Raw genomic sequence first — 27,204 nt, forward strand, 5'->3', positions numbered from 1 at the left:
GAGGTCTTCTGACTCTACCTAGCTCTTTGCATTAAACTGCCCTGATTCCCCTGTCCCCTTCTGTCCTCAGTGCAGGATTCAAAACTAATTCTGGATTCCTTCCTGGCTGCCAAGGCCAATGACTCGCTCCTACTGCAGGAACTTGGCAGAAGGCCTTTTGCGGCTTGGTAATCACCAACAGAACATCCTTTTGAGAGTGTCCCCCAGCGGCATCGGGAGGTTCTGGAGAAAGAAAAACCCTCCAATATCTTCTTCCTGGTGGTAGGCCACAAGAGTGACCTGGTGGTTGAGGGAGAGGTGATGCCGGGGGGGGAGGGGAGAAGCTGGCTGCCTCTTGGGGCGCTCACTACGTTGAGACCTCAGCCGAAAGCAAGGGTGACATCAGCACAGCTTTCAAGCTGCTCACTCAAGAGATCTAAGAGCTGTGAAGAGAGGGGTCATGGAGCCAAACCCAGGGTAGGAGGGAGTGAAAAGCAGGGTCCCACCACAGACCAAGCCTCAGGAGGCAGAGGCCCAAAGCACAGCAAGGTGGATGTATCCATGCTGGTGGCCCCTGGGTGGAACAGCTACACTCCCCTGAAGCCCACAGAACCCTCACAATCCACAAGGGCTCTGCCAGGAACATAACAGGATGATGCTAGGTGCCACTTGAAGGTCATGACCCTTAGGTCTCAAGGGGCCTGGTTTCCCTCTGCCCGATGGTAAAATACTAGGATCAGGGACACCAACAGCTAAGAACAGCGAGAAACCTGCAACAGAAAGGCCTTTCCCCAAGTCTACTGCCATTCTTTCTTAGCATCAAGGATGAACTCCAGAAGTTCCAGAAGAGCAGGTCAGAAAAGGATTTTCCCCCACTAAGGAGCTCTCAGGTTGGGGCTCATGAGAGAAGGTCACCCGCTCGATTCTTATGGCAGACAATCTGGACTAAAAGTCCTACTGACAGTAAGGCCTTCCTGGAGTAAAATACTGGAAAAGTTCCGGGTTTTTTCCTCCATCACAGAAATGAACCATGGTGCTGCACTGCTGACTAGAGAGCTACATCCAGCCTTGCCTACCCCTTCCTATGCATTTCAAAGCTGTAATCATGCACCCTGTGTCTTTCAATAATAATTTCTTTTATCTGGAAAAGCAAATGAAAGTCATATTCATATAAACACTGACATTACAAAGTACAGGGAAAAGGGGGAGGGAGAAGGAAACAAAAACCTCTACAAATCCTGCTAATACTCTCTCACCAAACAAGACCATAATGCTTTTCCCCAATTCAATCACTTATATAATAAACCACAAATAAAATCTTCTCTGGAAGATACACTGCTCCTCTTTGAGACGGCAGGAAAAAGGGGCCGGAAGTTGGGGTAGGAGGCTTTATTCTTTTGGCAGATCCTCTCAGTCATTATAGATATTGCTGCACTGTTAATAAAAAATATATGCTTCTCTGTAAAGCATTAAAAAAAAAAAAATCCAAGGGTGAGATGGCTGAGGTCTCAGCTCAAGTATCTCCAAATACATTGTTGTCCATTCCCTGACCTTTCTGTGTGTTATTTCTTGGTTGTTTTCCGGATCAATGCCATTCTCTGAAAGGAGAGAGAAATAAGCAATTACACAGGTTAGAGTCAGGAACTTTCCAGGACATCCACGTGTGGCTACCAGGTAGCATGGTCTACACCACAGGCTGGACTCCTCAGGAACCTACAGGCACAGGGAAGCTCAGCAGTTCCTTCTAACTCAAGCACAGTCTGCGGGGCCCTAACACAAGTTTCCACAGGCCAGTGGACCCATTTCATTGACCAAAAGACCCCAAAAGCCCTATACTAGCAGGATGGCAAAAACAGTTAAAAGCAGAAGGTGACAGCTCCCGCCTTTTGGGGATTTAAGGGACAGGCCATCAAAACATGTGCTTTCTAGGCTTACCCCCTTCCCCTAATCTCCTTCTCTGATGATGGAAAAAATAAGGAAGAGGGCTCTGTTTTGAGCCTGTTGCCAACATGTAAAGGGAGCTGACATTCCGCACTTGATAGCCTGCAATGAAGGAAACTGACCCTAACAATTTCCACCATAACCCATCAGGGAAACATTCAGATCATGGGTTTTAAATCTTACTATTACCAGCCACTGGCCAAATTAATGAATTGCTTTGCTCACCCTTTTTGACTAAGAGATTGTTTGAACATTATGATATTGGTTGATTGATAAATAAATAAATGGGGCTGAAAAGTGGATAATTTGAGAGCCGGGCCAAATGACCATCTACTGCCTGGAGGGACTTCCTTCTGAACAACATTGCAGTCCTTCAGTTCCGGCTATTGGCGGTCTCCTTGTGGGGCTTCCTCTATGAGCTCTGCAAACATACCCACTCCAGAGATCCCAGGCTATGGAAAAGTGAGGTACACTCAGCCAGAACTGCCCGACTGTGGCCATCAAGCTTGGAAAAAGCCCACTTTTCAAATCAGAGTAGCCAGTTAAATTAAGACTTGTCAAATGGAGGCCAACATTGCTATGAGACTGACCAATGACTGGGACAGCTTGTTCCCCAGTAGAAGTGGAGACAGGTTCTCTTACTGACCCCTCAGTTCTGCAGTAAGAGGGATGGAGAACAAAGGTTAAGCTGGGGCAGAGGCCAGACGCCTGGCAGAGAAGCTTGGGTGCTACCTCCTAGCACAAGTACAGCATATTTCTGCTTTCCTTAAACTGCCCTCTAGTTGGAGGGCCCTAGATGATGTTCAAATCAGCAACAATGAAGGAAGATTTCTTTAAAGAGATGTGGAGGGGGCGAGTTCCATACAGGTTAGAAAAACCTAGAATCAACAGCTTTAAGTGGCACCCATTAGAGTTGAGAGAAAAAACTGAGATCCCATATGGGAACAAAAAAGCACCTAGGAAAAATCTGGCTGATCTCCCGTACAGCCCTGCTGCCTCTTGCCCTCTCTGACATTTGGAGGAAATGACAACCACAGTGATGGTAGCTGTGTGCATTCTCTCTGAGACACAGCTCAAGGGATCAGCTGTGGCTGGCCCGAGACTCCGAAGCCTTCTCACCTGTTTGTGAGCTTCTGTGGTGCAAGCTTTTTTGTAGGGTCGTATTTCTTCAGAGCCAAACCCTGGGATCCACATGTTCCACTGGCGTTCTGTAAGGAAGAAGCCCACACAGAAATAAGGGGACCAGGAAGGCAGTGTCAAGGTGCAGTGTGACCCTCAGACAAGGGTCAGGGAGGACTAATCTGGGCAATCAACTGTACTGATTAACAGCAACTCTGCAGAGGGGCTCTATGGGATACAAATGTGGGAATCACATATGGTGCCTCCAAGGTTTTAAAGGACACTATTTGACCTTCCTGCAAAGAAATAAGAGGTAATTGAGTCAAAACTTTGAGTGTGGAGCCCTAAGGTTTCCATGCAGCTCTTCAGGAAAGGAAAGTTATTTGTTTCTTCAATAAAAAGTTATCTGTTTCTTCTGTCTTACCCCTATGCTCAAGGTAACCCCTCTCAAACTGAAAGGAGGAGTAGGAAGAGAAAGGCATTCTTTGCAATCTGGAGTTAAGAGCCAAGCCCCAGTTCTGCTGCTTCACTGTGGAGCAATATGACATTGGTCTCAGTTTCTTCACCTTTTATATGGTAGTAACAACAGAAATAACCACCTGATAGGATGGTTGAGAGGCTTCAATGGCATAATGCAATCCCAGAGCCTGGGATAAATACATAGGGAGACAGATATAGACACAGGTATGTCCACGCCACAGCTCCATGTCCTTGTGCCCTGGATATGACCATCCCTGTAAGACTGTCACTACAAGTTATCAGAGGGCAGAGATTTGGTTTTTCCACCTTTTCAGTAACTGGCATAGCCACATGGCCCCCTAAATCCACATATAAAAGTGTCCTGGACTTCCCTAGTGGCACAGTGGTTAAGAATCCACCTGCCAATGCAGGGGACATGGGTTCGAGCCCTGGTCCGGGGAGATCCCACATGCTGCAGAGCAACTAAGCCCACGCGCCACAACTACTGAGCCTGCGCTCTAGAGCCCACGAGCCTCAACTACTGAGCCCACATGCCCAACTACTGAAGCCCACACGCCTAGAGCCCGTGCTCAGCAACAAGAGAAGCCACCGCAATGAGAAGCCTACGCACCACAACGAAGAGTAGCCCCCACTTGCTGCAACTAGAGAATGCCCATACACAACAACGAAGACCCAACACAGCCCAAAAAAAAAAAAAAGTGTACTGCACTTTAAGTACACACAATATAAAAAAAAAATTATACTTACACAAGATTATTTAGGGAATAAATCTCTACTCAAAAGGAGTTACATGGGAACTCCTTTATCATGCTCCCCTAGAGCACTGAAAACATTTGTTTTGCAAATTTGATTTGCCCCAGACAGGCACTTACTTAAAATCAAATTGAATATTAGTGGTTTTATAGTTATACTTTGTGTCTAATGCATAGCAAATATTGTGTGAATGAATGATTCATGGTTGGTTCTAGAATAATTTTATATACAGCTCTCTTCCAATATTGCTTTGAAAATAAAAATGAAACTTTCTGCTAATAATTTGTTGTCAGTAGTTGAAAGTGACACTAAGATTATTCTCTGGGAATTACACTTTACAATCAACACAAAGTGGATCAGGATACGGATATGCAAAGTCACTTTAAAGAGAGTAGCTACCAGGCATGAATGCAAACATGTAAGTACGTGTAACTATATATTCAAATAAGTGTGTACAGTTGACCTTTGAACAAGGCAGGGGTCAGGGGCGCCAACCCTCCCTGCACTTGAAAATCTGCGTATAACTTATAGTCAGCCCTCCAACCATGCTGTTCCTCCATATTCACAGATTTAACCAACTGTGGATTAGGTAGTACTGCAGAATTTCCTACTGAAAATAATCACCAATAAGTGGACCGTGTGCAGTTCAAACTCGTGTTGTTCAAGGGTTAACTGTATTTATATTTTATATAATATTAATAGAATAGCAACATTTAGTGAATAAAATGTGTAATAAAATGGCTGGGACAAAGCAGCATTGTGCAAAGCATTCTATGTTCATTATCTCATTTAACTTTCACATTTATGAAGAAAGATCCTGTCTCAAAAATACACACATTGAATATACTGAAGATACTTTCTTGCAAGGAAACATTACGTGCATAATTGACTCAGTAATTCTGTACCATGAAAAGTAATCAAATGATCTTCACTTCAGACAAATCAAATGGAACATATGTCAGGTGTAATCACAATATAAATATTCATGCACTGTATAGCATTTATGGTAATATATATGGTAACATATGTGTATGTGTAATATGTGTGTATTTACATATACACGTTTATAATAGATTCTGATTAAAATATATCGTGGGGACTTCCCTAGTAGTCCAGCGGTTAAGACTCCGCACTCCCAATGCAGGGGGCCTGGGTTCAATCCCTGGTCAGGGAACTAGATCCCGCATGCCACAACTCAGAGCCTGCATGCCGCAACAAAAATATACCGCACACTGCAACTAAGACCCGGCACAGACAAATAAATAAATAATAATTTTAAAAAAAGAAATGTTATTAAATATATATATATTGTGGAAATGCAATATATATATATATATACATATACATATTGAACACATATTCAAGTAAAATAGGTTAGGAGATACATAAGTTAATCAGTTTAGTAACCCTGAACGTTTACATTCAATTAAACCTAAAGATAATGAACTAGTATGAATATATACTCTACAAATAAATATGCTTAATGTAAAAAAAAAACCACAGAAATAAAGAAAGACCATGTCAATCAGAAGGGGAGGTTATTCAACTATTCAAGTATAGAAAATAGCCAGGTCAGAAGCAAACACTGGCAGTGCCCATCCCAGCCCATCCAGAAGAGAGCCATCAAGAGTTTACAGCCTCGCTGGCAAGCTTATCCTTGCTGGGCGCAGGGCAGGGAAGTTGTGGGCAGCAGGCCTAGATGGTTAACACCAGGTTCCCTAATTCCCCAAACCCTGATCCCGGGTCTCCAAACAACCTTCTGATTATGATTCAGGTTCCATTAGGCCCGCTACAGAAGCTATTCTGGTTATGCAGACTTTTGAGTACCCATGCCTGTGATAATCCTTACCCTTAATTAAGAAACTGATATTCCAATTTTATTTTCAACAATTAAAATACAGAATATTTTTAGGGCTCCCCTGGTGGCGCAGTGGTTGAGAGTCCGCCTGCCAATGCAGGGGACGCAGGTTCGTGCCCCGGTCTGGGAGGATCCCACATGCCGCGAAACGGCTGGGCCCGTGAGCCATGGCCGCTGAGCCTGCGCGTCCGGAGCCTGTGCTCCGCAACGGGAGAGGCCACAACAGTGAGAGGCCCGCGTACCACAAAACAAACAAACAAACAAAATACCAGAATATTTTTAAAAACAGGAATGTTGGGCTTCCCTGGTGGCACAGTGGTTGAGAATCTGCCTGCCAGTGCAGGGGACACGGGTTCGAGCCCCGGTCTGGGAGGATCCCATATGTCGCAGAGCAACTGGGCCCGTGAGCCACAGCTACTGAGCCTGCGCGTCTGGAGCCTGTGCTCCGCAGCAAGAGAGGCCACGACAATGAGAGGCCCGCACACCGCGATGAAGAGTGGTCCCCGCTCGCCGCAACTAGAGAAAGCCCTCCCACAGAAACGAAGACCCAACACAACCAAAAATAATTTAATTAATTTTTTAAAAAAAACAAAAAAAACAGGAATGTTAAACTTTGAAGGTAATATAATCTGCTGTGGGATTTTTGTTTTGGTATGGTAAAATATACATACAATTTACATTTTAACCATTTTAAAGTGTACAGTTCAGTGGCATTAAGCACATTCACACAACCATTACCACAATCCATCTCTAAAACTTCATCAATCCAAACCAAAACTCTGTACACATTAAACAGTAACGCCCATTTCCCCATCCTCCTAGTCCCTGGTAACTACCATTCTACTTTTTGTCTCTATGCATTTGTGGTGTGGTGGTTTTAAAACATGTCTGTCATCAAGAAGTGGAGTCTGTATTCCCTCCTCTTGAACCTGGACAGGTCTTTGTGATTGCCTCAAAGAACAGGATTCAGCAGAAGTAATGCTGTGTGACTTCGGAGACTGAGTTACCAAAGGTCATGCTGTTTCTGCCAAACGGTTATGGGACACTTGTTCTGGAAGCCTGCAGCTGCCATGCAGAAATCCAGCTATCCTGGGACTGCATATGAGGAGACCAGGTAGAGAAACCACAGAGACAGACAGAGAGAGACTTGTGGAGTCCCTGCTTTTTGAGTGTTCCAGGCCAGGCATCAGACGTGGACATGATGAAGCTCTGTTACAGGTTAAACTGTGTCCTCCAGAAAGGTGTATTGAAGTCCTAACCCCCAGTATTTCAGAATGTACTGGAAATAGGGCTGTTGGCAGACATAAGTAGTTAAGATGAGATCATACTGGAGGAAGGTAGGCCCTTAATACAGTATGACTGGTGTCCTGTGAGAAGAGACACAGACACACAGGGCAGAAGCCCACATGAAGACCGAGACACAGGCTGGAGCGATGCAGCTACAAGCCAGAGAATGCCAAGGATTGCTGGCCACCACCAGAAGCTAGGAAGCAGCAAGGGAGGATTCTTCAACACAGGCACTGGAGAGAGCTTAGCCCTGTTCTTCTGGCTTCCAGAACTAAGAGAATAAATCTGTGTTTTTGTTTTCTTTTTTTTTTTAATAAATAAATTTATTTATTTATTTTTGGCTGCATTAGGTCTTCGTTGCTGCACAGGGCTTTCTCTAGTTGCCGTGAGCGGGGGCTACTCTTCGTTGCGGCGCGTGGGCTTCATCATTGCAGTGGTTTCTCTTGTTGCGGAGCACAGGTTCTAGGTGCACGGGTTTCAGTAGTTGTGGCACGCGGGCTCAGTAGTTGTGGCACATGGGTTTAGTTGCTTCGTGGCATGTGGGATCTTCCCGGACCAGGGATCGAACCCACGTCCCCACCATTGGCAGGCGGATTCTCAACCACTGCACCACCAGGGAATCCCCCAGTCTGTGTTGCTTTAAGCTATCTAGTTTGTGGTACCATTACAGCAGCCCTAGGAGACTAATATGCCTTCCTTTAAAACACTCTCAGGGGCTTCCCTGGTGGCGCGGTGGTTGAGAGTCCGCCTGCTGATGCAGGGGACATGGGTTCATGCCCCGGTCTGGGAAGATCCCACATGCTGCGGAGCGGCTGGGCCCGTGAGCCATGGCTGCTGAGCCTGCGCGTCCGGAGCCTGTGCTCCACAGCAGAAGAGGCCACAACAGTGAGAGGCTGCATACCACAAAAAAAAAAACACTCTCAGCCCCAGCCACCACCTGACTTCAATCACATAGAGATCCTTAGCAAAGCTGCCCAGCTAAGCCCAGTCCACCCCCAGGCCCATGAACAAAATGAACAACTGTTACTGTTTTAAGCCATGTTTGTTACACAATAATAAATAATTGAAATGGCTGTCTTTTGCTATTAATATCAGCAATGTTAACCAGAAGTGTGCTATTTATTCCACCTCCACTACCAGCGCCTCCCGGAGCAGTATCTCCCTGACACTGGGAAGGAAGCCTTTCAGCCATGGGCTGATCTGCACTCAATCCCTTAATATCTTCTGCCTCATTCCCTTGGCCTGACTGTCTTTGTAGTCACAGACTGTCCCCTTTCTTTTGATCACACTGCAACCAATGCAGGGGGGTAGCTTATTCATTTCCAAGTGATTACAATTATCAATGTTAGATAAGTATCTCCCAGAAAAACCCAAGCTCAAATTTAGTGTCTATTAAGTAGAACAGCAGAATACAAAATTATATGTACATTATGGATATAATGTTCTTGAGAAAAATACATCAATAAGCTAAAAACTGGAAGGAAAATACCATTATATGTATGGTAGAGATATAATAGCTACATTTACTAAGCTCTTACTTTGTGCCAGTCACTTTACGAACATAACCCATAATCCTCACAACGACCCTGTAAGGAGGGTATTATGATCCCCGCTATACAAATGAGGAAACCAGCTCTAAGAGAAAGTAAGTAGGAAGGAAGAGGTGGTACAGTTGGAAAGTGGCACACCCAATGCTAGGGTTCATTCCCCCTACCATGCATGGATTTCTCTTTCCTGTTTAATGCTACTACGGCATGAATACATAAATCCCAGAGCCCAGAAGTCTGATCCCGGCATGAAGGTTCCTGGAGGAGCAATAGTGTGGATACCTCAGGGAGAAACGAGACCACATACCTAGATGCAGCTGGACATCTTTCACCTCCAGGGTGCTGGACTTGCGATGCCGAGCAAGCTGGCATGCTGCTGTCACCACGCTCTCGATAAAATCATCAGCAATCTGCAGCAGCATCTGGGGGAAAAAAAGTGGGGGAGAGTAACCACGACACTGGCCGGGTAGGCTCCTGTTGCTGGGACAACTGTATCTGCTTGAATCACATATTCAGTCAGGCTTTCTAACAGAAGGCCTGGAATCAGCATTTGAGCGAAGGTGGGGAAGAGGAGTGAGGACCACAAGAGAAAAACATTAGCTCATTAACCAGGTTGAGAGAAACTCACACCCTTCTGAGGATGTACTTTCCGTACTTTCTACCTAGCAGCGATCAACCAGCCCAACCCCTACCCTCTCCGCAACTTCTTATGAATTAGGTAGGAAAATAAAAGTGAATCATTAAATCCTCACTCCCTCGTATTCTCTTAAAGCATTTTTATTTCCATTATCTCATCTAGTCCTTATAATCATCCTGTGAAAAAAATGGGGCACAGATTTTACCCTAACTCCATAGAGGAGGATGCTAAGATTCAGGGAGATTAACTTGTTCATGGCCATGTAACTATTAAGCAGCAAAACCAGGATTCAACCTCAAGGTTCTGAGTCCAAAACCTGGATTCTTTCCAGTTTATTATCAATTATTCCTAGACTGTGTGAAGAGCAAAATCAGAATTCTGAAGTTAAAAATCTACATTAAAAAAACTGAAATTTTGATCAGTGAATACCTTCCTCATGGCTTCCTCTGCTGACCAGAAAAATAAAATAAAATAAAAGTACAACCATAGTTATAAACATTCCTTGTTCTGCTGGACTATCAATGCATTGTCATCTTTCCTATGGAACCAAATGGATACCATCTAAAGGAAAGATTTCTAATTAAACATGGCAGATCAACTCTAAAAATGACCTCCTCTCCTTCCCTACACCCATTAAAATAACAAGAAAGGAAAAAAAAAAGACATATAAATCCACAAAGAATAGGAGAGAAAACCTTAATGGACAAGATATTCCAATAAACTTTTTTTTTTTTGCGGTATACGGGCCTCTCACCACTGCAGCCTCTCCCGTTGCGGAGCACAGGCTCCGGACGCACAGGCTCAGCAGCCATGGCTCGCGGGCCCAGCCACTCTGCGGCACGTGGGATCTTCCCAGACCGGGGCACGAACCTGTGTCCCCTGTATCGGGAGGCGGACTCCCAACCACTGCGCCACCAGGGAAGCCCTCCAATAAACTTTTAAAGTAAATTTTTGTTAAAGAGGTAACAAAGGAAGAATGGGAACTGACCTAGCAGACAGAAGGTATAACACAAATGCACGCAGAGGGGACGCCAATGAGAACGAACTGATTTGCCCTTCGCAACTCCTAAGAGATCCAGGATTTGAATGTGTCATTAACCACAGAAGACTGGACTGAGGTATGGAACTAAAAACTGGACAATTGTTACATGTCTGTACAGAGTAGTCCCCCAACCCCCACACTTCAAAAGCAGCCAAGTGACTTCCCACACGTACTTGACCCAGAACACAGTAGGTTTACTCCCCAGAAAAACTGAACAGGAGTGGCTATGGATGAGAGTACACCAGACACAGCAGAGACAAGGGAAAGACACAGTCCCTTTCTCTTGCCTTGCTTCCGGGATGTTAGAAGCTAGAGAAAAACCCTCCAGAAAGGAGACTAAAGGATTTTTCTCTGCATATACTAAATGATTCCAGAGAAAAGACTTACAGATACTGATTAGGGAATCCCCCATTAAGACGGTTGACTATGGACAAATTATTCTGAAGTGAAGCCAGTAGTATGCTGGAGCCAGATTAGATGAGGTCATGAAGGCCAATTACATGCCTTTCTTCCCAATCCTGCATTCAGTGACAATATGTTGAAAGCTTAAAATAGGGCATAGTGAGAATATTTACACCACAGAAATCAGGAAATGCTGAAAGTCAGAGTCTTTTTCTCCACAGAGCTGGTTGTTAAACATTTACCAATACATGACTGGGCGAAGACCATCAGTCAGTAAGTTCTGCTTCAAATCAGGTTTTTAGTGGCTCATTCTTTAAGAATGGATAGCCAGAATCACCAGACATTTGAAGAAAGTCTCCAACACTAAAAGGAAAATAAACAAACCAAAGGGGAAAAAAGGGACCCAGAGGAAACAAAGACAATGCAGGGAAAAGAAGAAAATGTCAAACAACGTAATTAATATCCTTAGAGAGAAAAATAAGATACTACAACTGTAAAATAAGAACAGAATGGCTTAGGGGAAAAAAAGTCAACAAGAAAAAGTTAATGGAAATTAAAATTTTTATTATAAAAGAAAGTTAAAATTTAGAAGATAAACTAAGGAAACTCTCCCCAGCAAGTAGAATTTAGAATTACAAAGAAATGAAAAAAGAGAAAAGATAAAAAACCTAAGAGGATCAATGCAGAAGATCCAACATCCAACCGTCATTACACACAGAAAGAAAAAAAGCAGAGAAGAAGTTACCAAAAAACTAAGATTAAAAAAATGGAACCTTCATACACAGCTGGTGGGAATGTAAAAGGATGGAATGCTTTATAAAAACAGGAAGTTTCTCAAAGGAAAAACACAGAGTTACCATATGACTCACCAATTCCAGTCCTAGTATATATCCAAGAGAAATGAAAATGCATGCCCACAGAAAAACTTGTACATGAATTAAGAAAAAGAAAGAGGGGCTTCCTGGTGGTGCAGTGGTGTAGGAATCTGCCTGCCAATGCAGGGGGCACGAGTTCGAGCCCTGGTCCGGTAAGATCTCACATGCCATGGAGCAACAAAGCCCCTGTGCCACAACTACTGAGCTTGCGCTCTAGAGCCCGCGAGCCACAACTACTGAGCCCACGTGCCACAACTACCGAAGCCCGTGTGCCTAGAGCCCATGCTCCGCAACGAGAAGCCTGCACACCACAATGAAGAGTATCCCCCGCTTACCGCAACTAGAGAAAAGCCTGCATGAAGACCCAATGCAGGGCTTCCCTGGTGGTGCAGTGGTTGAGAGTCTGCCTGCCGATGCAGGGGACATGGGTTCGTGCCCCAGTCTGGGAGGATCCCACATGCCGCGGAGCGGCTGGACCCGTGAGCCATGGCCGCTGAGCCTGTGCGTCCGGAGCCTGTGCTCCGCAACAGGAGAGGCCACAGCAGTGAGAGGCCCGCGTACCACAAAAAAAAAAAAAAGACCCAATGCAGCCAAAAATTAAAATAAAAAAAAGAATATTACTTAGAAATACAGAGGAATGTTCTAGAAACAATTAAAATTGTTGAAAGTGACTGCCTGTGAGTAGCAGCCTATACCCTTTTTGACAGGCAAAAGTAGCAATGCTGTTAGGTATAAAGTGCTAGGCATTCTCCTAGGTGATTTGCATAAGTTATTCATGGGACCCTGACTGTAACCCTGTAGATAAATAATGTCATACCTTACCAACACAGGAGGAAGCTGAGTCTCAGAAAAGTTAACTGACCCACCCACAGAGCCAAGTCTCAAATTCAGACTTGTCTGCCTCTATAATCTGTGCTCTTAATGGCTATTCTATACTATTTCTCAGGGACACAGTCTCTAGGGTACCCAATCCCACCTTACCTCCTCCACATCTTCATCCAGTTGCTCATTAGGATCCACTTCTCTTACTAAGTCTTGTAATTTCTTCTTGGTCAATACCTAAAGTTAATTGGGAGAACATTTTTTTCAGCCAAGTAGCAAAGAAACAAACACCTCATTACCCTATAATGAAAGGCTATCAATTTGTTGGGGTTTTGGTTTCTACTTTCCAAAGAATTATCAGTCTGGCTTACTTGGTGCTATGCTACAAGACTATAGTCTCAAGACAGAAGTAGCCTAGGGAAAGGCAGAAAGAGCAATATGGAAGAGAGGCCAACATCTGTCAGGTATTTTAGTAAACTCTACATTAATTGCAATTTTCTGACCACCACAAGTTGTACAGTGCCCCTGCTGCCTTTGGACAAGCTCTTCTACCCTTCTTCCTACCTGCTCAGCTCACAGTGCCTCCTTTCTGATGCTCTCCCAGCCCACCCAGGTGAATGCAACCACTTCCTCCTTTGGCCTCCACTGTACCCTGTGTACACTTCTATCATTGTGTACATTTATAAACTTGCCTGTTTCTGACTTAATAGGCTGAAGGCTCCTTGAGGGCAGGGAACACGTGTTCATCTCTGTACAACTAAATATCAATATTTGTGAAAGTATGTACAACTATGATCCCTCTTTCATAAAGGAAATGTTATACCACATATATATGCCACTAAATAAGGATCAAAAGACATACACTAAAATGCTAACCATAGTTATTTTGGGGTACTGGTAGAATTTTGGGCTATTATTCTTTCTCTTTTTCTAAAGTTTCACGATAAGCATTGCATGACATTGGAAATAAGGAAAAAAAATAATTTTTAAAAATAAATATTTGTTAATAATGTCTCAGGTCTATCCATTCAACCATCACTTAATTCAAGCCTTTGCCACATATCTTGATTTACTGCAAAAGTCTTAGACCTGGTGTTCCTCCCAGTCTGCCCCCTTTCCTACCCTTCTTGTCCCCTTACTGTCAAGTTAATCCTCCTAAGATATACAACTTTTATTATGTTACTTTTAAGCTTATTAAATATTTGCAAAGATTGTTTATTGACTAAAAGTTCCAACGGAAACTGACTAGCATAGGCCTAGTATGTTCTGCTGTAATCCTACCTATACAATTTTACCTCCTGCTCTCCTCCAACACCACACCCATCATGGGTTGGTCTCCTGAATACCTGCCCAACCCTTCCCATTCATCATTGCTAGTTCCTCCCCCATTCTCTTGAACTGTTGTCTCCTCATCCTATTCTACCCAGCTTACAAGGCCCAAGTCAAGAGAGTATACTTATTTCTTATGGCTCTGGAGGACAGAATCAGGATCATGGTAGAAAGAGGGGTCAGATTTTAGAATCATTGCAGAAAACAAAGGCAGCAGCTAGATGAACTAGGAGAAAAGACTGGAGGCAAGAGTACTTTTATTACAGGAATAATGAATAATGAATCCATTAATTATTTAACTATTTTATTTTATTTAACAAGTATATAGCATATATATTTATATATAAAAACCTGTCACAGGCAAGCTGTTGTGTCAGTGCATGTATATATGGATGTATGTATATGTATATGCATACACACACTTAAATACTACAAAGTAAAAACTGATAAATGTACATGATATTTCGATAAAGAACTTGAGAAGTCTGAGAGGAAGAGGCAGCAGCTGAGATGGACATCTCTCAGAGTATTATTGCTTCAAAGAACAGATAAGAGGTGCCCACAGAGAACAAAAAGCGGATGATACCTGATTGTTTTCAGGGCTGAGACGCCCTCCTGTCCCAGGAGTGCCTGGGATCTTTACCACTGTAGTGCTATTGGCCATGGAGCCTTGTGGAGGGGTGCTAGCTGGTTCCGGTTTTATTGATGAGAAATTGGACAGGTTGATTAGGGCTGAGGGGCCAAACTGGTTCATAATCTGCCGCGCTTTGGACTTCAGCTCATAGAGCTTATCAAGATCTTGTTTCTTTTTGGAGCTATGAGGACCAAGGCCAATCAACTGTAGAAAAAAAAACAAGAGAATTAGCTCTGGAAGTACATGTAATAAAGGATGAGTTTTAAAAGTAAAATTCTATGAGGTCTGTCAGACTTTGAAGGGTCTTCTTTGATACCTGCACATTGAAAATGGAGGGAATGAAGAATGTTCATTGCTCTCACCTGATACTTAGAAACCATCTCTTCTCCAAAAGCTAAATAAAATAGTCCACACAAGTGAAATAAAGAAGTAAATGAGGGCTTCCCTGGTGGCGCAGTGGTTGAGAGTCTGCCTGCCGATGCAGGCGACGCGGGTCTGTGCCCCGGTCCGGGAGGATCCCACATGCTGCGGAGCAGCTGGGCACATGAGCCATGGCCGCTGGGCCTGCGCGTCCGGAGCCTGTGCTCCGCAACGGGAGAGGCCACAACAGTGAGAGGCCCACGTACCGCAAAAAAAAAAAAAAAAAAAAAAAAAAAAGAAGTAAATGAAATGAGGAATCCTATGTACAAAAATAAACTAGAATGAGCAAGACATTTTTGAAGATTTTGTAAAAATAGAATACTTGGTTAATTATAAAAATAGAATACTTGGTTAAGTACTACATGCATTATTTTTGAACATCAAATAATGCTAACTCAAATAAATCATGGCACAATCACATACTTGAAACCTAGTCACAAAACTTCAGAAACAGATTAGTTCATTTGGTGTTTCAAAACATGCTTAAGTCTATGTCAGGGCCTAATAAACACAGTTTTTAGCAATTGTTAAAAGTAAGCTCTTCACTGTCATCAAGGGCAAATTTTCTCTGAGTGTTAGCAATCTTTAAATACATGCAGAGTCCCTAGGCTGGAGTAGCCAAGACTTCTAAATTTTAGAGCCATGAGGCTGACTCCGTGGACAATCAGCTTTGGTGTCATCAAGATCAGAAGCACATTCAGGAAGTTCCACCCACAGTGACCTCAAGGAGCTTACTTACAGCTATCTGGGTGTCTAGATCTTTAATTACATCAGCAACGGCTGTGAGCCCGGTGAAACGAGAGGCAGCCATTTTCAAAAGCTACCTGTAAATGAACAACTGGCATCAAGCACCACCCTTGCCACAGAACCATTTCAGTTGCATGGCCTGCACATCTTCAATGCAGATGCAGGCAAACTGACAGTGGAGAACATTTCCTTATTCCGACTGGGCACCAAGAAAAACATCTCCATTTCTTTCATATACAACTTTTAAAATTAATTAATGATGACAATAGTAACATTAAGACTCTCTTCCAATAAAATGAATGTACTATTGTTAGAGATAAGCTAGCAGCATATGAAAATACTTTATTGGCCAAACTGTGGAATTTGAACCTGCAAGAATCATGGCAATGTTTTCAGAACTTGATAAAGCTTAGCAACCTGAATGAGTATCTGTATCTTGCCCCTATTGCTGAGTTCCTCTCCAACAAATTGTCTAACTCTCTAATACAAGAAATCATCTTCTCCTGGTTTAACCCTTAATAAAAGCAACTAACTATGCACTGGTTAAATGATCAAGAGAAACTTGTTGGCCAAGAGCCGCTGAGGGGGGCAGCACAGCATCAGGATTACTTTTTTTAAAACCATATGTGGTCCACGTCTCCTGTTCCCTTACCCACAAATCTTACCAATGGAAGAAATGGGAAAGGAAAGATTGTTAACATGGTAACAGTTGTCCTAATGTTATAAAAGCAAATTATTTTCCCAGATCAAGTCCTATGAAAAAGCCTTATTAAAGATTATCAGTATTGGGCTTCCCTGGTGGCGCAGTGGTTGAGAGTCCGCCTGCCGATGCAGGGGACACGGGCTCGTGCCCCGGTCCGGGAAGATCCCACATACCGCGGAGCGGCTGGGCCCGTGAGCTATGGCCGCTGAGCCTGCGCTCCACAACGGGAGAGGCCACAACAGTGAGAGGCCCGTGTACAGAAAAAAAAAAAAAAAGATTATCAGTATGAACATAAGCCACCACAATGAGAAGCCCACGCACTGCAATGAAGAGTAGCCCCTGCTCGCCACAACTAGAGAAAGCCCGCGCGCACCAATGAAGACCCAACGCAGCCAAAAATACATAAACAAATAAATTTATAAAAAAATAAATAAAATAAAATTTAAACAGTTGATCAATCTGCAATGGGGGGAGTAATATACTCCTCCTTTCACACACTCCTCCATTCCAGATGGATCAGATATTTAAATTTTAAATATAAAATCATATACTAGGGCTTCCCTGGTGGCGCAGTGGTTGAGAGTCCGCCTGCCAATGCAGGGGACACGGGTTCGTGCCCCGGTCTGGGAAGATCCCGCATGCACAGAGCGGCTGGGCCCGTGAGCCATGGCCGCTGGGGCTGAGCGTCTGGAGCCTGTGCTCCGCAACGGGAGAGGCCACAACAGTGAGAGGCCTGCATACCACAAAAAAAAAAAAAAAAAAAAAAAAAAAAAAAAATCATATACTAGATAAAATATAGAATATCTTTATTTTTTTTAATTTATTTTTGGCTGTGTTGGGTCTTTGTTGCTGCACGTAGGCTTTCTCCTGTTGCGGAGCACAGGCCCTAGGGCATGCGGGCTTCAGTACTTGTGGCACGTGGGTTCAGTAGTTGTGGCTCATGGGCTCTAGAGCGCAGGCTCAGCATTGTGGTGCATGGGCTTAGTTGCTCCGCGGCATGTGGGATTTTCCTGGACCAGGGATCAAACCCATGTCCCCTGCGTTGGCAGGTGTATTCTTAAGCACTGTACCACCAGGGAAGTCCCTATTTTTTTAAAGATTTATTTAGTATTTAATTTATTTTTGGCTGCATTGGGTCTTCGTTGTGGCACACGGGATCTTTGTTGAGGCGTGTGGGATCTTTCCTTGTGGTGTATGGGCTTCTCTCTAGCTGTGGCGTGTGGGTTTTCTCTTCTCTAGTTGTGGCACACAGGCTCCAGGGCACATGGGCTCTGTAGTTAGCGGCATGCGGGCTCTAGTTGAGGCACACGAGCTCAGTAGTTGTGGCATGCGGGCTTAGTTGTCCTGCAGCATGTGGGATCTTCGTTCCCTACCCAGGGATCAAACCCATGTCCCCTGCATCGTAAGGTGGATTCTTTACCACTGGACCACCAGGGAAGTCCCTAGAATATCTTTAAAAAATATTCAGAAACCTAAACTTAACACTTTATACAAAAATTAACTCAAAATGGATCACAGACTTAAATGTAAAATGTACAACTATAAAACTTTTAGGAAAAACAGGAGAAAATCTTGGGCTCTAGCTAGGCAAAGAGTTCTCAGACATGACACCAAAAGCATGATCTGATCAATAAAAGGAAAAACTGATAAATTGGCCCTCATCAAATTTTAAGTTTTCTCTGTGAAAGCCCACGTAGAAAGGATGAAAACACAAGCTACAGACTAGAAGAAACTACATATCCAAAAAAAGACAAACTACATATCCAACAAAAGACTAGTATCTAGAATGCATTAAGAACTCTCAAAACTCAATAATTCAAAAAAAAATTAATTCAATTAGAAAGTGGACAAAAGACACACCAGACATTTCACCAAGGAGGATACACAGATAGCAAATAAGCAAATGGAAAGACATTCAATCCAAAAAATTACTCATTAAAGAAAAGCAAATTAAAACTACAATGAGATATAACTACACAACTATCAGAATAGCTAAAATAAAAAATAGTGACAACACCAAATGCTCACGAGGATGCAGAGAAATTGGATCACTCACACACTGCTAGTGGGAATGTAAATGGTATAGCTACTCTGTAAAACAGCTTGCAGTTTCTTAAAAATCTAAGCATGTACTGTCACAGAGGAGCCTAAAAAGACATGAAGACTAAATGGAAAAACTAAGATCTGAATAAACTATGGACTTCAGTTAATAGTAATGTATCAGGGACTTCCCTGGTGGTCCAATGGTTAAGAATCCACCTTCCAATGCAGGGGCCCTGGGTTTCGGTCTGTGGTCGGGAAGTAGGATCCCACATGCTGCAGGGCAACTAAGCCCACGCGTCGCAACTACTGAGCCTGCGTACCACAACTAGAGAGCTCGTGCACCGCAACTACTGAGCCTGCGTGCCCTGGAGCTCGCGTGCCACAACTAAAGAGAAGTCTGTGCGCACAATGAAAGATCCTGCGTGCCACAACGAAAGGTCCCACGTGCCACAACTAAGACCTGATGCAGCCAAAAATAAAATAAATATTAAAAATAATAATGATAATAATAATGTATCAAACGTGGTTAATTAGTTGTAATGAACATACTATACTAATGTAAGATGTTAATAATGGAGAAACTGGGTGCAGGGTATATGGGAACCCTGTACTATCTTCCCAAATTTCCTGTAAATCTAACACTGCTATCTCAGCAGGTTAAATAAATAAATAAATAAATAAATAAATGGATTTTAAAAACTGCTCTAGGAAAGAGTTTATTAAAAAAAATGAAAAAAGGAAAAAGAAGAGCAAATCACGAATACACAAAACAACAGGAATGAATCTTAAAATATTTAGGTGAAAAAAAAAGCCAGTCTCAAAAGAATACATACTATATGATTCCATTTATATGAAATTTTAATATCTAATGATCTAAAAACAAATCTCTAGTGACAGATGGGGCATAGATTGACTGCACAGGGGCAGGTTGGAAGTTTCTGAGGTGATATAAACATTCTATACCTTAAGTGGGGGAATGCTTACACAGCTGCTACATTTATCAAAACTCACAGAACTGTATGTTTACAATGTATACATTTTATTGTATGCAAATTATACCTCAATAAAGTGGATTTGGGAAAAAAGAAAAAACACGCAACTACTGTATGACCCAGCAACTGCAATCCTAGGCATTTATCCTAGAGAAATGAAAACTTATGTTTACACAAAAACCTGTACACGAATGCTCATAGCTTTATTTGCAATAATCAAAAACTGTAATCAATTCAGATGTCCCTTAATAGGTTAATCATTAAACAAACTGTGGTATATCCACACCATGGAATACTACTCAGCAAGAAAAAGAAATGAACTACTGATATGCACAACTTGGATGAACTTCCAGAGAATTATGCTGAGCAAAAGCCAATTCAAAAAGAGTCCATATTGGGGCTTCCCTAGTGGTGCAGTGGTTAAGAATCTGCCTGCCAATGCAGGGGACGGGTTCGAGCCCTGGTCCAGGAAGATCCCACATGCCGCATAGCAACTAAGCTTGTGTGCCACAACTACTGAGCCTGCACTCTAGAGCCTGCAAGCCACAACTACTGAAGCCCACGTGTCTAGAGCTGGTGCTCCACAACAAGAGAAGCCACTGCAATGAGAAGCCCGTGCACTGCAACAAAGAGTAGCCCCGGCTCGCTGCAACTAGAGAAAACCCGTGTGCGGCAACGAAGACCCAACGCAGCCAAAAATAATAAATAAATAAATAAGAGTCCATATTGTATGATTGCAGTTATGTAACATTTTTGTTTTCCTTTTTTTAAAAATTAATTAACTAACTAATTAGGTTGCACCAGGTCTTAGTTGAGGCAGGCAGGCTCCTTAGTTGTGGCATGCGAACTCTTAGTTGCGACATGCATGTGGGATCTAATTCCCTAACCAGGGATCGAACCCGGGCCCCCTGCATTGGGAGTCTGAAGTCTTATCCACTGCACCTCCAGGGAAGTCTCCTATATAACATTTTTGAAATGGCAAATTTTACAAACAGAAGATAGATTAGTGAGGTTGTCAGGGATTGGGTGGGAGGGAGGGAGGTCTGGTTATAAAAGGCAATATGAGGGGCCCTTGTGATGGAATTGTTCAATATCTTGATAGTGATGATGGATAAATGAACCTATAAAAAGTGATGAAATTGTATAGGACTTAGTACTCATACACATATATATAAGCAAACAAGCGCAAGTAAAACTCGGGAAATCTGAATAAGATTGTTGGGTTGTATCAATGTTGATATCCTGATTCTCAAATTATACAACAGTTTTGCAAAATGTTACCGTTGGGGAAAACTGGGGTTGCAAAGTGTACAAGGGATCTCTGTATTATTTCTTTTTTTTTTTTGGTACGCGGGCCTCTCACTGCTGTGGCCTCTCCCGTTGCGGAGCACAGGCTCCGGACGCACAGCCTCAACGGCAATGGCTCACGGGCCTAGCCGCTCCGCGGCATGTGGGATCTTCCCGGACCGAGGCACGAACCCGTGTCCCCTGCATCGGCAGGCGGACTCTCAACCACTGCGCCACCAGGGAAGCCCTGTATTATTTCTTATAAATTCATATAAATCTACAGTTATCTCAATTTTTAAAAATTGGAAAAACAATATTCTCAAGAATAAATAATACCCTTCTAAGGATGACTTTACAAAGCTCAGGAGCCATAAAAGACTAATATGTTTAATTACACAAACATAAAAATGTCTGCACGACAACAAACATAACAAACAAAGTTAAAGGACAAAAGACAAACTAGCAAAAATATATGCAAGATGTATCAAAGGACTAATTTCTTTTATATATAAAAAATAACTACAAATCAGTAAGTACCAACTACCCAATAGAAATACTGTGAAGGGCTTCCCTCGTGGCGCAGTGGTTGAGAGTGCGCCTGCCGATGCAGGGGACACGGGTTCCTGCCCTGGTCTGGGAAGATCCCACATTTCGCGCAGCGGCTGGGCCCGTGAGCCATAGCCGCTAAGCCTGCATGTCTGGAGCCTGTGCTCCGCAATGGGAGAGGCCGCAACAGTGAGAGGCCCCAACAGTGAGAGGCCCAAGTACCGCAAAAAAAAAAAAAAAAAATTCAAATGGTTCTTATAATAATGAAGTGATCCTTATTCTCATTCATAATAAAAACGCAAATTAAAACTACAACGTACTATTTATTCCCCATTTGGCAATGATGAAAAAGTTTTATAGGGACTTCCCTGGTGGTCCAGTGGCTAAGACTCCACACTCCCAATGCAGGGGGCCTGGGTTCAATCCCTGGTCAGGGAACTAGATCCCACATGCTGCAACTAAGAGTTTTTCTTTTTTTTTTAAACATCTTTGTTGGAGTATAATTGCTTTACAATGGTGGTTGCAACTAAGAGTTTGCATGCTGCAACAAAGATCCCACATGCCGCAACTAAGACCTGGCACAGCCAAATAAAAACATAAAATAAAATAAATAGAAATAGTTTTATACACACTGTGTTTGAAAATTTTATGGAGAAATAATCATTTCATAAGTTGCTGGAGTGGGGGAATATAAATTAGTTACAGGTCTCTATAAAGAGCTACTTGGCTGTATCTACCAAAATAAGAAAAGCATATATTGTTTTAATCCCATAGTTCTGCTTTTAGCAATTTATATTATAATTGAACTTGTATGTGAATAGAATACTATACATACAAGGAATTTCAACCTAAATGTCCATCAAAAGTGATATAGTTAAATAAACTAGAATATAACTATATAATGTAATAGACTGAAAAAGAATGAGACTCATGAAAATATTATGCTAAGTGAAAGAAACCAGTCACAAAGGAGTACATATTGTAGGATTCCATTTATATGAAATGTCCAGAATAGACAAATCTATAGAGACAAAAAGTAGATTAGTGGTTGCTAGGGCTGAGGAGTGGGGGAGAGGAATAGGGACTGACTTCTAATGTTTATGGAGTTTCTTTTAGGAGTGACAAAAATAATCTAGAATAGATTGTGGTGATGGTTGCACAATCCTGTTTGTAGCAAAAAACCACTGAATTGTATACTTTAAAATGATGAATTGTATAGTATGTGAATGTCTCAATAAACCTGTTTCTAAAAAACGAGGAAGCTCATGAAATGACCTTCAAGATACATTGTTCATTTAAAATGCAAGGTTCAGAATAGTGAGGATAGGGACTTCCCTGGTGGCGCAGTGGTTAAGAATCTGCCTGGGGCTTCTCTGGTGGCGCAGTGGATGAGAGTCCGCCTGCCGATGCAGGGAACATGGGTTCGTGCCGCGGTCCGGGAAGATCCTACATGCCACGCCGATCCCACATGCCATGCCGCGGAGCCAGTGGGCCTGTGAGCCATGGCCACTGAGCCTGCGCGTCCGGAGCCTGTGCTCCGCAACGGGAGAGGCCACAACAGTGAGAGGCCAGCTTACCGGGGGGAAAAAAAAAAAAAGAAAAAAAAAAAAAAAAAAAGCCACATAATTACAAATGTATAAATTATTCCTGGAAAGATACATAAGAAGCTGAAAACAATGGTTGTCTTGAGGGGGATAGCAGAATGGTAGTACCTGGGTGGTCCATGGGACCAAGGTGTGAGACTTATCTTTCATTGTATACCCCAAATTCTGTAATATGTGCATATGTAACCTATGAAAAAAATTAAAATAAACTACTATCTGGTTTGTTTCCACTGAAGAAATAGGTAATACTGACCCCTGTTTTTAAAATATAACAAAAAATATAGCAGTAGCAACAAAAATAAACCGTGACCTTTATCTCACACCTTATACAAAATATCAATAAATTAAAAACTGATCACAGACTTAAATGTGAAAATGTAAAACTATAAAACTTTTAGAAAACATACGAGAAAATCTCCCTGACTTTGGGTCAGAGTTCTTAGATACAACACCAAAAGCACAATCCACAAAAGAAAGAAATTGATAAAGTGGACTTAATCACAATATAAAACTTCTGCCCTGCAAATGAAAACAAAAGACAAGTCTGAGACTAAGAGAGAATATTTACAAATCACGCATCTGACAACTTGTATCCAGGATATATATATAAAAGACTCTCAAAATTCAATAAGAAAACAACTCAATTAAAAAAATGGGTAAAAGAGCTGAACTATCCTTCAACAAAGATTTACAGATGGAAAATAAACACATGAAAAGATGCCCAATATCATTATTCATTAGGGAAATGCAAAATAAAACCACAATGAGATACCACTAAGTACCTATTAAAATAACTAAAATTAAAAATAATATAGGGCTTCCCTGGTGGCGCAGTGGTTGAAAGTCCGCCTGCCTATGCAGGGGACACGGGTTCGTGCCCCGGTCTGGGAGGATCCCACATGGTGTGGAGCGGCCGGGCCCGTGAGCCATGGCCGCTGAGCCTGCGTGTCCGGAGCCTGTGCTCCACAACGGGAGAGGCCGCAACAGTAAGAGGCCCACGTACCGCAAAAAAATAAAATGAAAAATAAAATTAAGTACAGGGCTTCCCTGGTGGCGCAGTGGTTGAGAGTTCGCCTGACGATGCAGGAGACACGGGTTTGCGCCCCGGTCCGGGAAGATCCCACATGCCGCGGAGCAGCTGGGCCCGTGAGCCATGGCCACTGAGCCTGCGTGTCCGGAGCCTGTGCTCCGCAACGGGAGAGGCCACAACAGTAAGAGGCCCGCGTACCGCAAATAAATAAATAAATAAATAAATAAATAGATAAATAAATAAAATAAAATTAAGTCCGTATGTACAGATTTCAAAGTTTGTCTTCTGCCTCCAAAACACCTGTGTCACAGTGCAGGCTATAAACACTGCTGATGTACTACCTCCAAAGCACTTTGGAGCTTTCCACAAACACCTCTGGTCAAAAGTAGTATGTTCTATGTTCACATCAACTTTAACACAATGATTTTCTGATCAGGTACTTACTTAGAAATACTATTCTAATAATTCAATTGATGCTAGAGCCACAAATGAGTGAAATAAGTAGTACAATTTGCAAATGTAGATGAGGATAACTCAGGAATAAACTATTATTAATTAAACCATCAAGTATTTTGAAATGGTGGTATGGCCATGCTTTACCTCATAATTTGGTGTAAGTTTTGACCACTTGCATTTAATATAGGCACTTGCAAACAGTTTAGGCAAACCCACTGGGAACAAAGTGATTGCAGTTTCCCCAATCATCTAGTTCATGTTACAATAATTGTAAAGTTAATCCAATTTAAGCCCCTGTTCTTCAAATTGGTCTTTCTTGGCCTCCTAAATTTAAAATTAAATGTCTTACTCCAATGTGAGGGAAAGTTCTATTCAGGTCCCATTTTTCTATCTTGAATATCTATGCTTCTTTAAAACACAGGAATTCAGTTCTCCTCAAATACTACACTACATAAATACCCTAATAAGTTATAGTACTTGATAGTAAGAGGAATCTTTAGGAGGAGGAAGAGCTTTCATTCAATGCCATGCTTTGTATAACTATTACCTCTATTTTGCTGATGAGCAAGCTGAGACATGGCGAGGAATCCACTTAGAAAAACAGAAAAAAGTTTTAGTCAAACACATAACTGGGTTTGACTGTGGCTGGGCCACTTAGTAACATGGGATTTCAGGCAAGGCACTTAACCTTTCTGCACTGATTTCCTTATCTGTACAATGGGACTAACAATATCTACCTTGTGCGGCTGTAAGTGATAATTAAATGATTTAATATTTGAAAAGTGCTTATGATGATATCTGGTTAGTCTGAGTTTCTTTTTTTTTTATTGGAGTAAAATTGCTTTAGAATGTTGTGTTAGTTTCTGCTGTACAATGAAGTGAATCAGTATTTGTATACCTATATCCCCTCCCTCTTGGACCCCCCCCCCCCCCCCCCCCCCCCCCCCCCCCCCGCCACAGTCTGAGTAAGTTTCAGCAAAAGATATTACTGAAGAATGAAAGTGACTGGTCCAACTTTCTCCACCATCCTTATCTAAAAGCAGCCATCTTCCCTAAATGCTTATGCTAAAAATAAAGGGTACATTTTACTTATTTGTGACTTTCTAAATGACTTACTATATTGTTGAGGGGGAAGGAGCTTCATTTAAAAGTTTCCTAACTCGTGACATTCATTGTATCAATGTCAATACAGTTAACAAGACCCAAAATAAAATACTAGAATTTGTAAAAACTTCCCTCTTGAGTTTGAAGTTAGAGCAAAGATTCTAGAAGCATGTTTTCAAGGAATATTTACCAAGCATCTCCTATCTGCTATGCAGAGCAGGGTACTGTATCAAAATCATGATCTAATCAATCATTGCCTCACTGTAATCCTAAACCTTCTTTGGACTTTAGCCTCCTTATATGTAAAATACGAGTTTAAAAAAGATTATCTTTCCGGGTCCTTCCATCTCTGCCATCCTCGTTTTTTGAGATGCAGAGATCTGTGCTCAGAGTTGGGTGGGATGGGATTTAAAGCACTTATCAAGTATATAGCTGAGTTCAAACTGCTTCAACTTTACAGCAGTGCTTCGCCAGAACGAAGCAGAAAACGAAGATGCTTCCAAGTGGGCTTCCTAGATTATATCCGACACAAGATAAGCCTGCCAAAAGCCAAGTAGGCAGCGCAAAGGAGTCGTCTTTCCCTAAATACATCCTTTACCACTCTCGGTTCACCCAATATGAGAAAAAAAAAAAAAAAAAAAAAGGATCACTATATTTTTTCCGAACTCTCTCCCTTTCCCTTGGAGGCTGATCTCCTCACATCCATTGCCCCTTATCGTCTCCGCTTTTAGGATCCAGTGTCCTCACAGCCCTGTTCTCTCAGGTACTTCGGAGTCTCCAAGCCCCGATCCCGTCCCCACAGAAGCCCGTCTTCACTGCCCGCTCCTGTTCTTCCCAAACCCAAGTGTTCTCTTACTGCTCCTGCCTCTCAGGAACCTAAGTCTTCACCGCCCTGCTTCTGAATCCTTAGAAACCTGGGTCTTCACTGTCCCGCTCCTACCGCTTAGCAGCCCAAGTCCTCACGGCTCCGCTTTTACCTCTCAGGAGCCCGTGGCTTCACGCCCCGTTCTCTTCCGACCCTCTCCTCTTCGGAGCACTGGTCCTCACAATCCTGTCCCTCTCAGCCCACTTTCCCTCGGGTGCCGGCTAACTCCGTCCCCTTTCCCTAAGTCCCGCTTGGAGCCCAGGTCCCCACAGCCGCGTCTTCTCCGAGCCCCGAGCCCCTCAGTCCCGTCCCAAGAGCCCGATTCCTAACAGACCCGTCTCCTCCACAATCTGGCTTTTGAAACACTGACCACTGTGGGTCTGGGTCCTGACTCCCTCCTCCCACTCTTCTTCCTTAACTGCCAGGGCCCAAGACTCACAGGCAGCAGCGTCTATCTCCCCATGATATGCGGAGACTGCCCCAGTGAAGCGCTCGTCTCAGCAGCCGGTCCGACTGCTCGGCCCTCCCCGAGTACTTCCGGCACCGCTCCCCGCCTCCAACCCGGAAACGCGCGGCTCTTCCGGCCGGCGGGCGCGCGCCTGGCTTGCACAGGCGCGGCCCGCCCTCCGACACGTGGTCGAGATTCATAGCTGTCGGTCAGCTCTAGCAGTTGGGCTTTTTCCTGTTTGATAGTGTGAGCAA

The 27,204-nt window shown here is 43.0% G+C and overlaps 1 protein-coding gene across 3 annotated transcripts; it reads right to left on the reverse strand.

Moving 5' to 3' along the window:
- Positions 1–1,089: 1,089 nt before the first annotated feature.
- TAF12 (TATA-box binding protein associated factor 12) lies at positions 1,090–27,051 on the reverse strand. 3 transcript variants are annotated; one of them, XM_032613276.1, is made up of 7 exons: positions 26,942–27,041; positions 15,865–15,949; positions 14,658–14,909; positions 12,902–12,979; positions 9,272–9,386; positions 3,040–3,128; positions 1,090–1,577 (listed from the first exon to the last, which is right to left on the reverse strand). In XM_032613276.1, exons 2-7 carry the CDS (start codon positions 15,934–15,936, stop codon positions 1,542–1,544), a joined length of 642 nt encoding a protein of 213 aa, XP_032469167.1. In that variant the 5' UTR covers positions 15,937–15,949; positions 26,942–27,041; the 3' UTR covers positions 1,090–1,541. The 3 variants fall into 3 exon arrangements, with proteins under 3 accessions (XP_032469167.1, XP_032469173.1, XP_032469176.1); XM_032613282.1 differs by lacking the exons at positions 15,865–15,949; positions 26,942–27,041 and adding an exon at positions 15,068–15,201 and having other exon boundaries at positions 1,101–1,577; XM_032613285.1 differs by lacking the exon at positions 15,865–15,949 and having other exon boundaries at positions 1,105–1,577; positions 26,942–27,051.
- Positions 27,052–27,204: the final 153 nt, after the last annotated feature.

Source organism: Phocoena sinus, chromosome 1, assembly GCF_008692025.1.
Source record: "Phocoena sinus isolate mPhoSin1 chromosome 1, mPhoSin1.pri, whole genome shotgun sequence".
Classification (NCBI taxonomy): Eukaryota; Metazoa; Chordata; class Mammalia; order Artiodactyla; family Phocoenidae; genus Phocoena; species Phocoena sinus.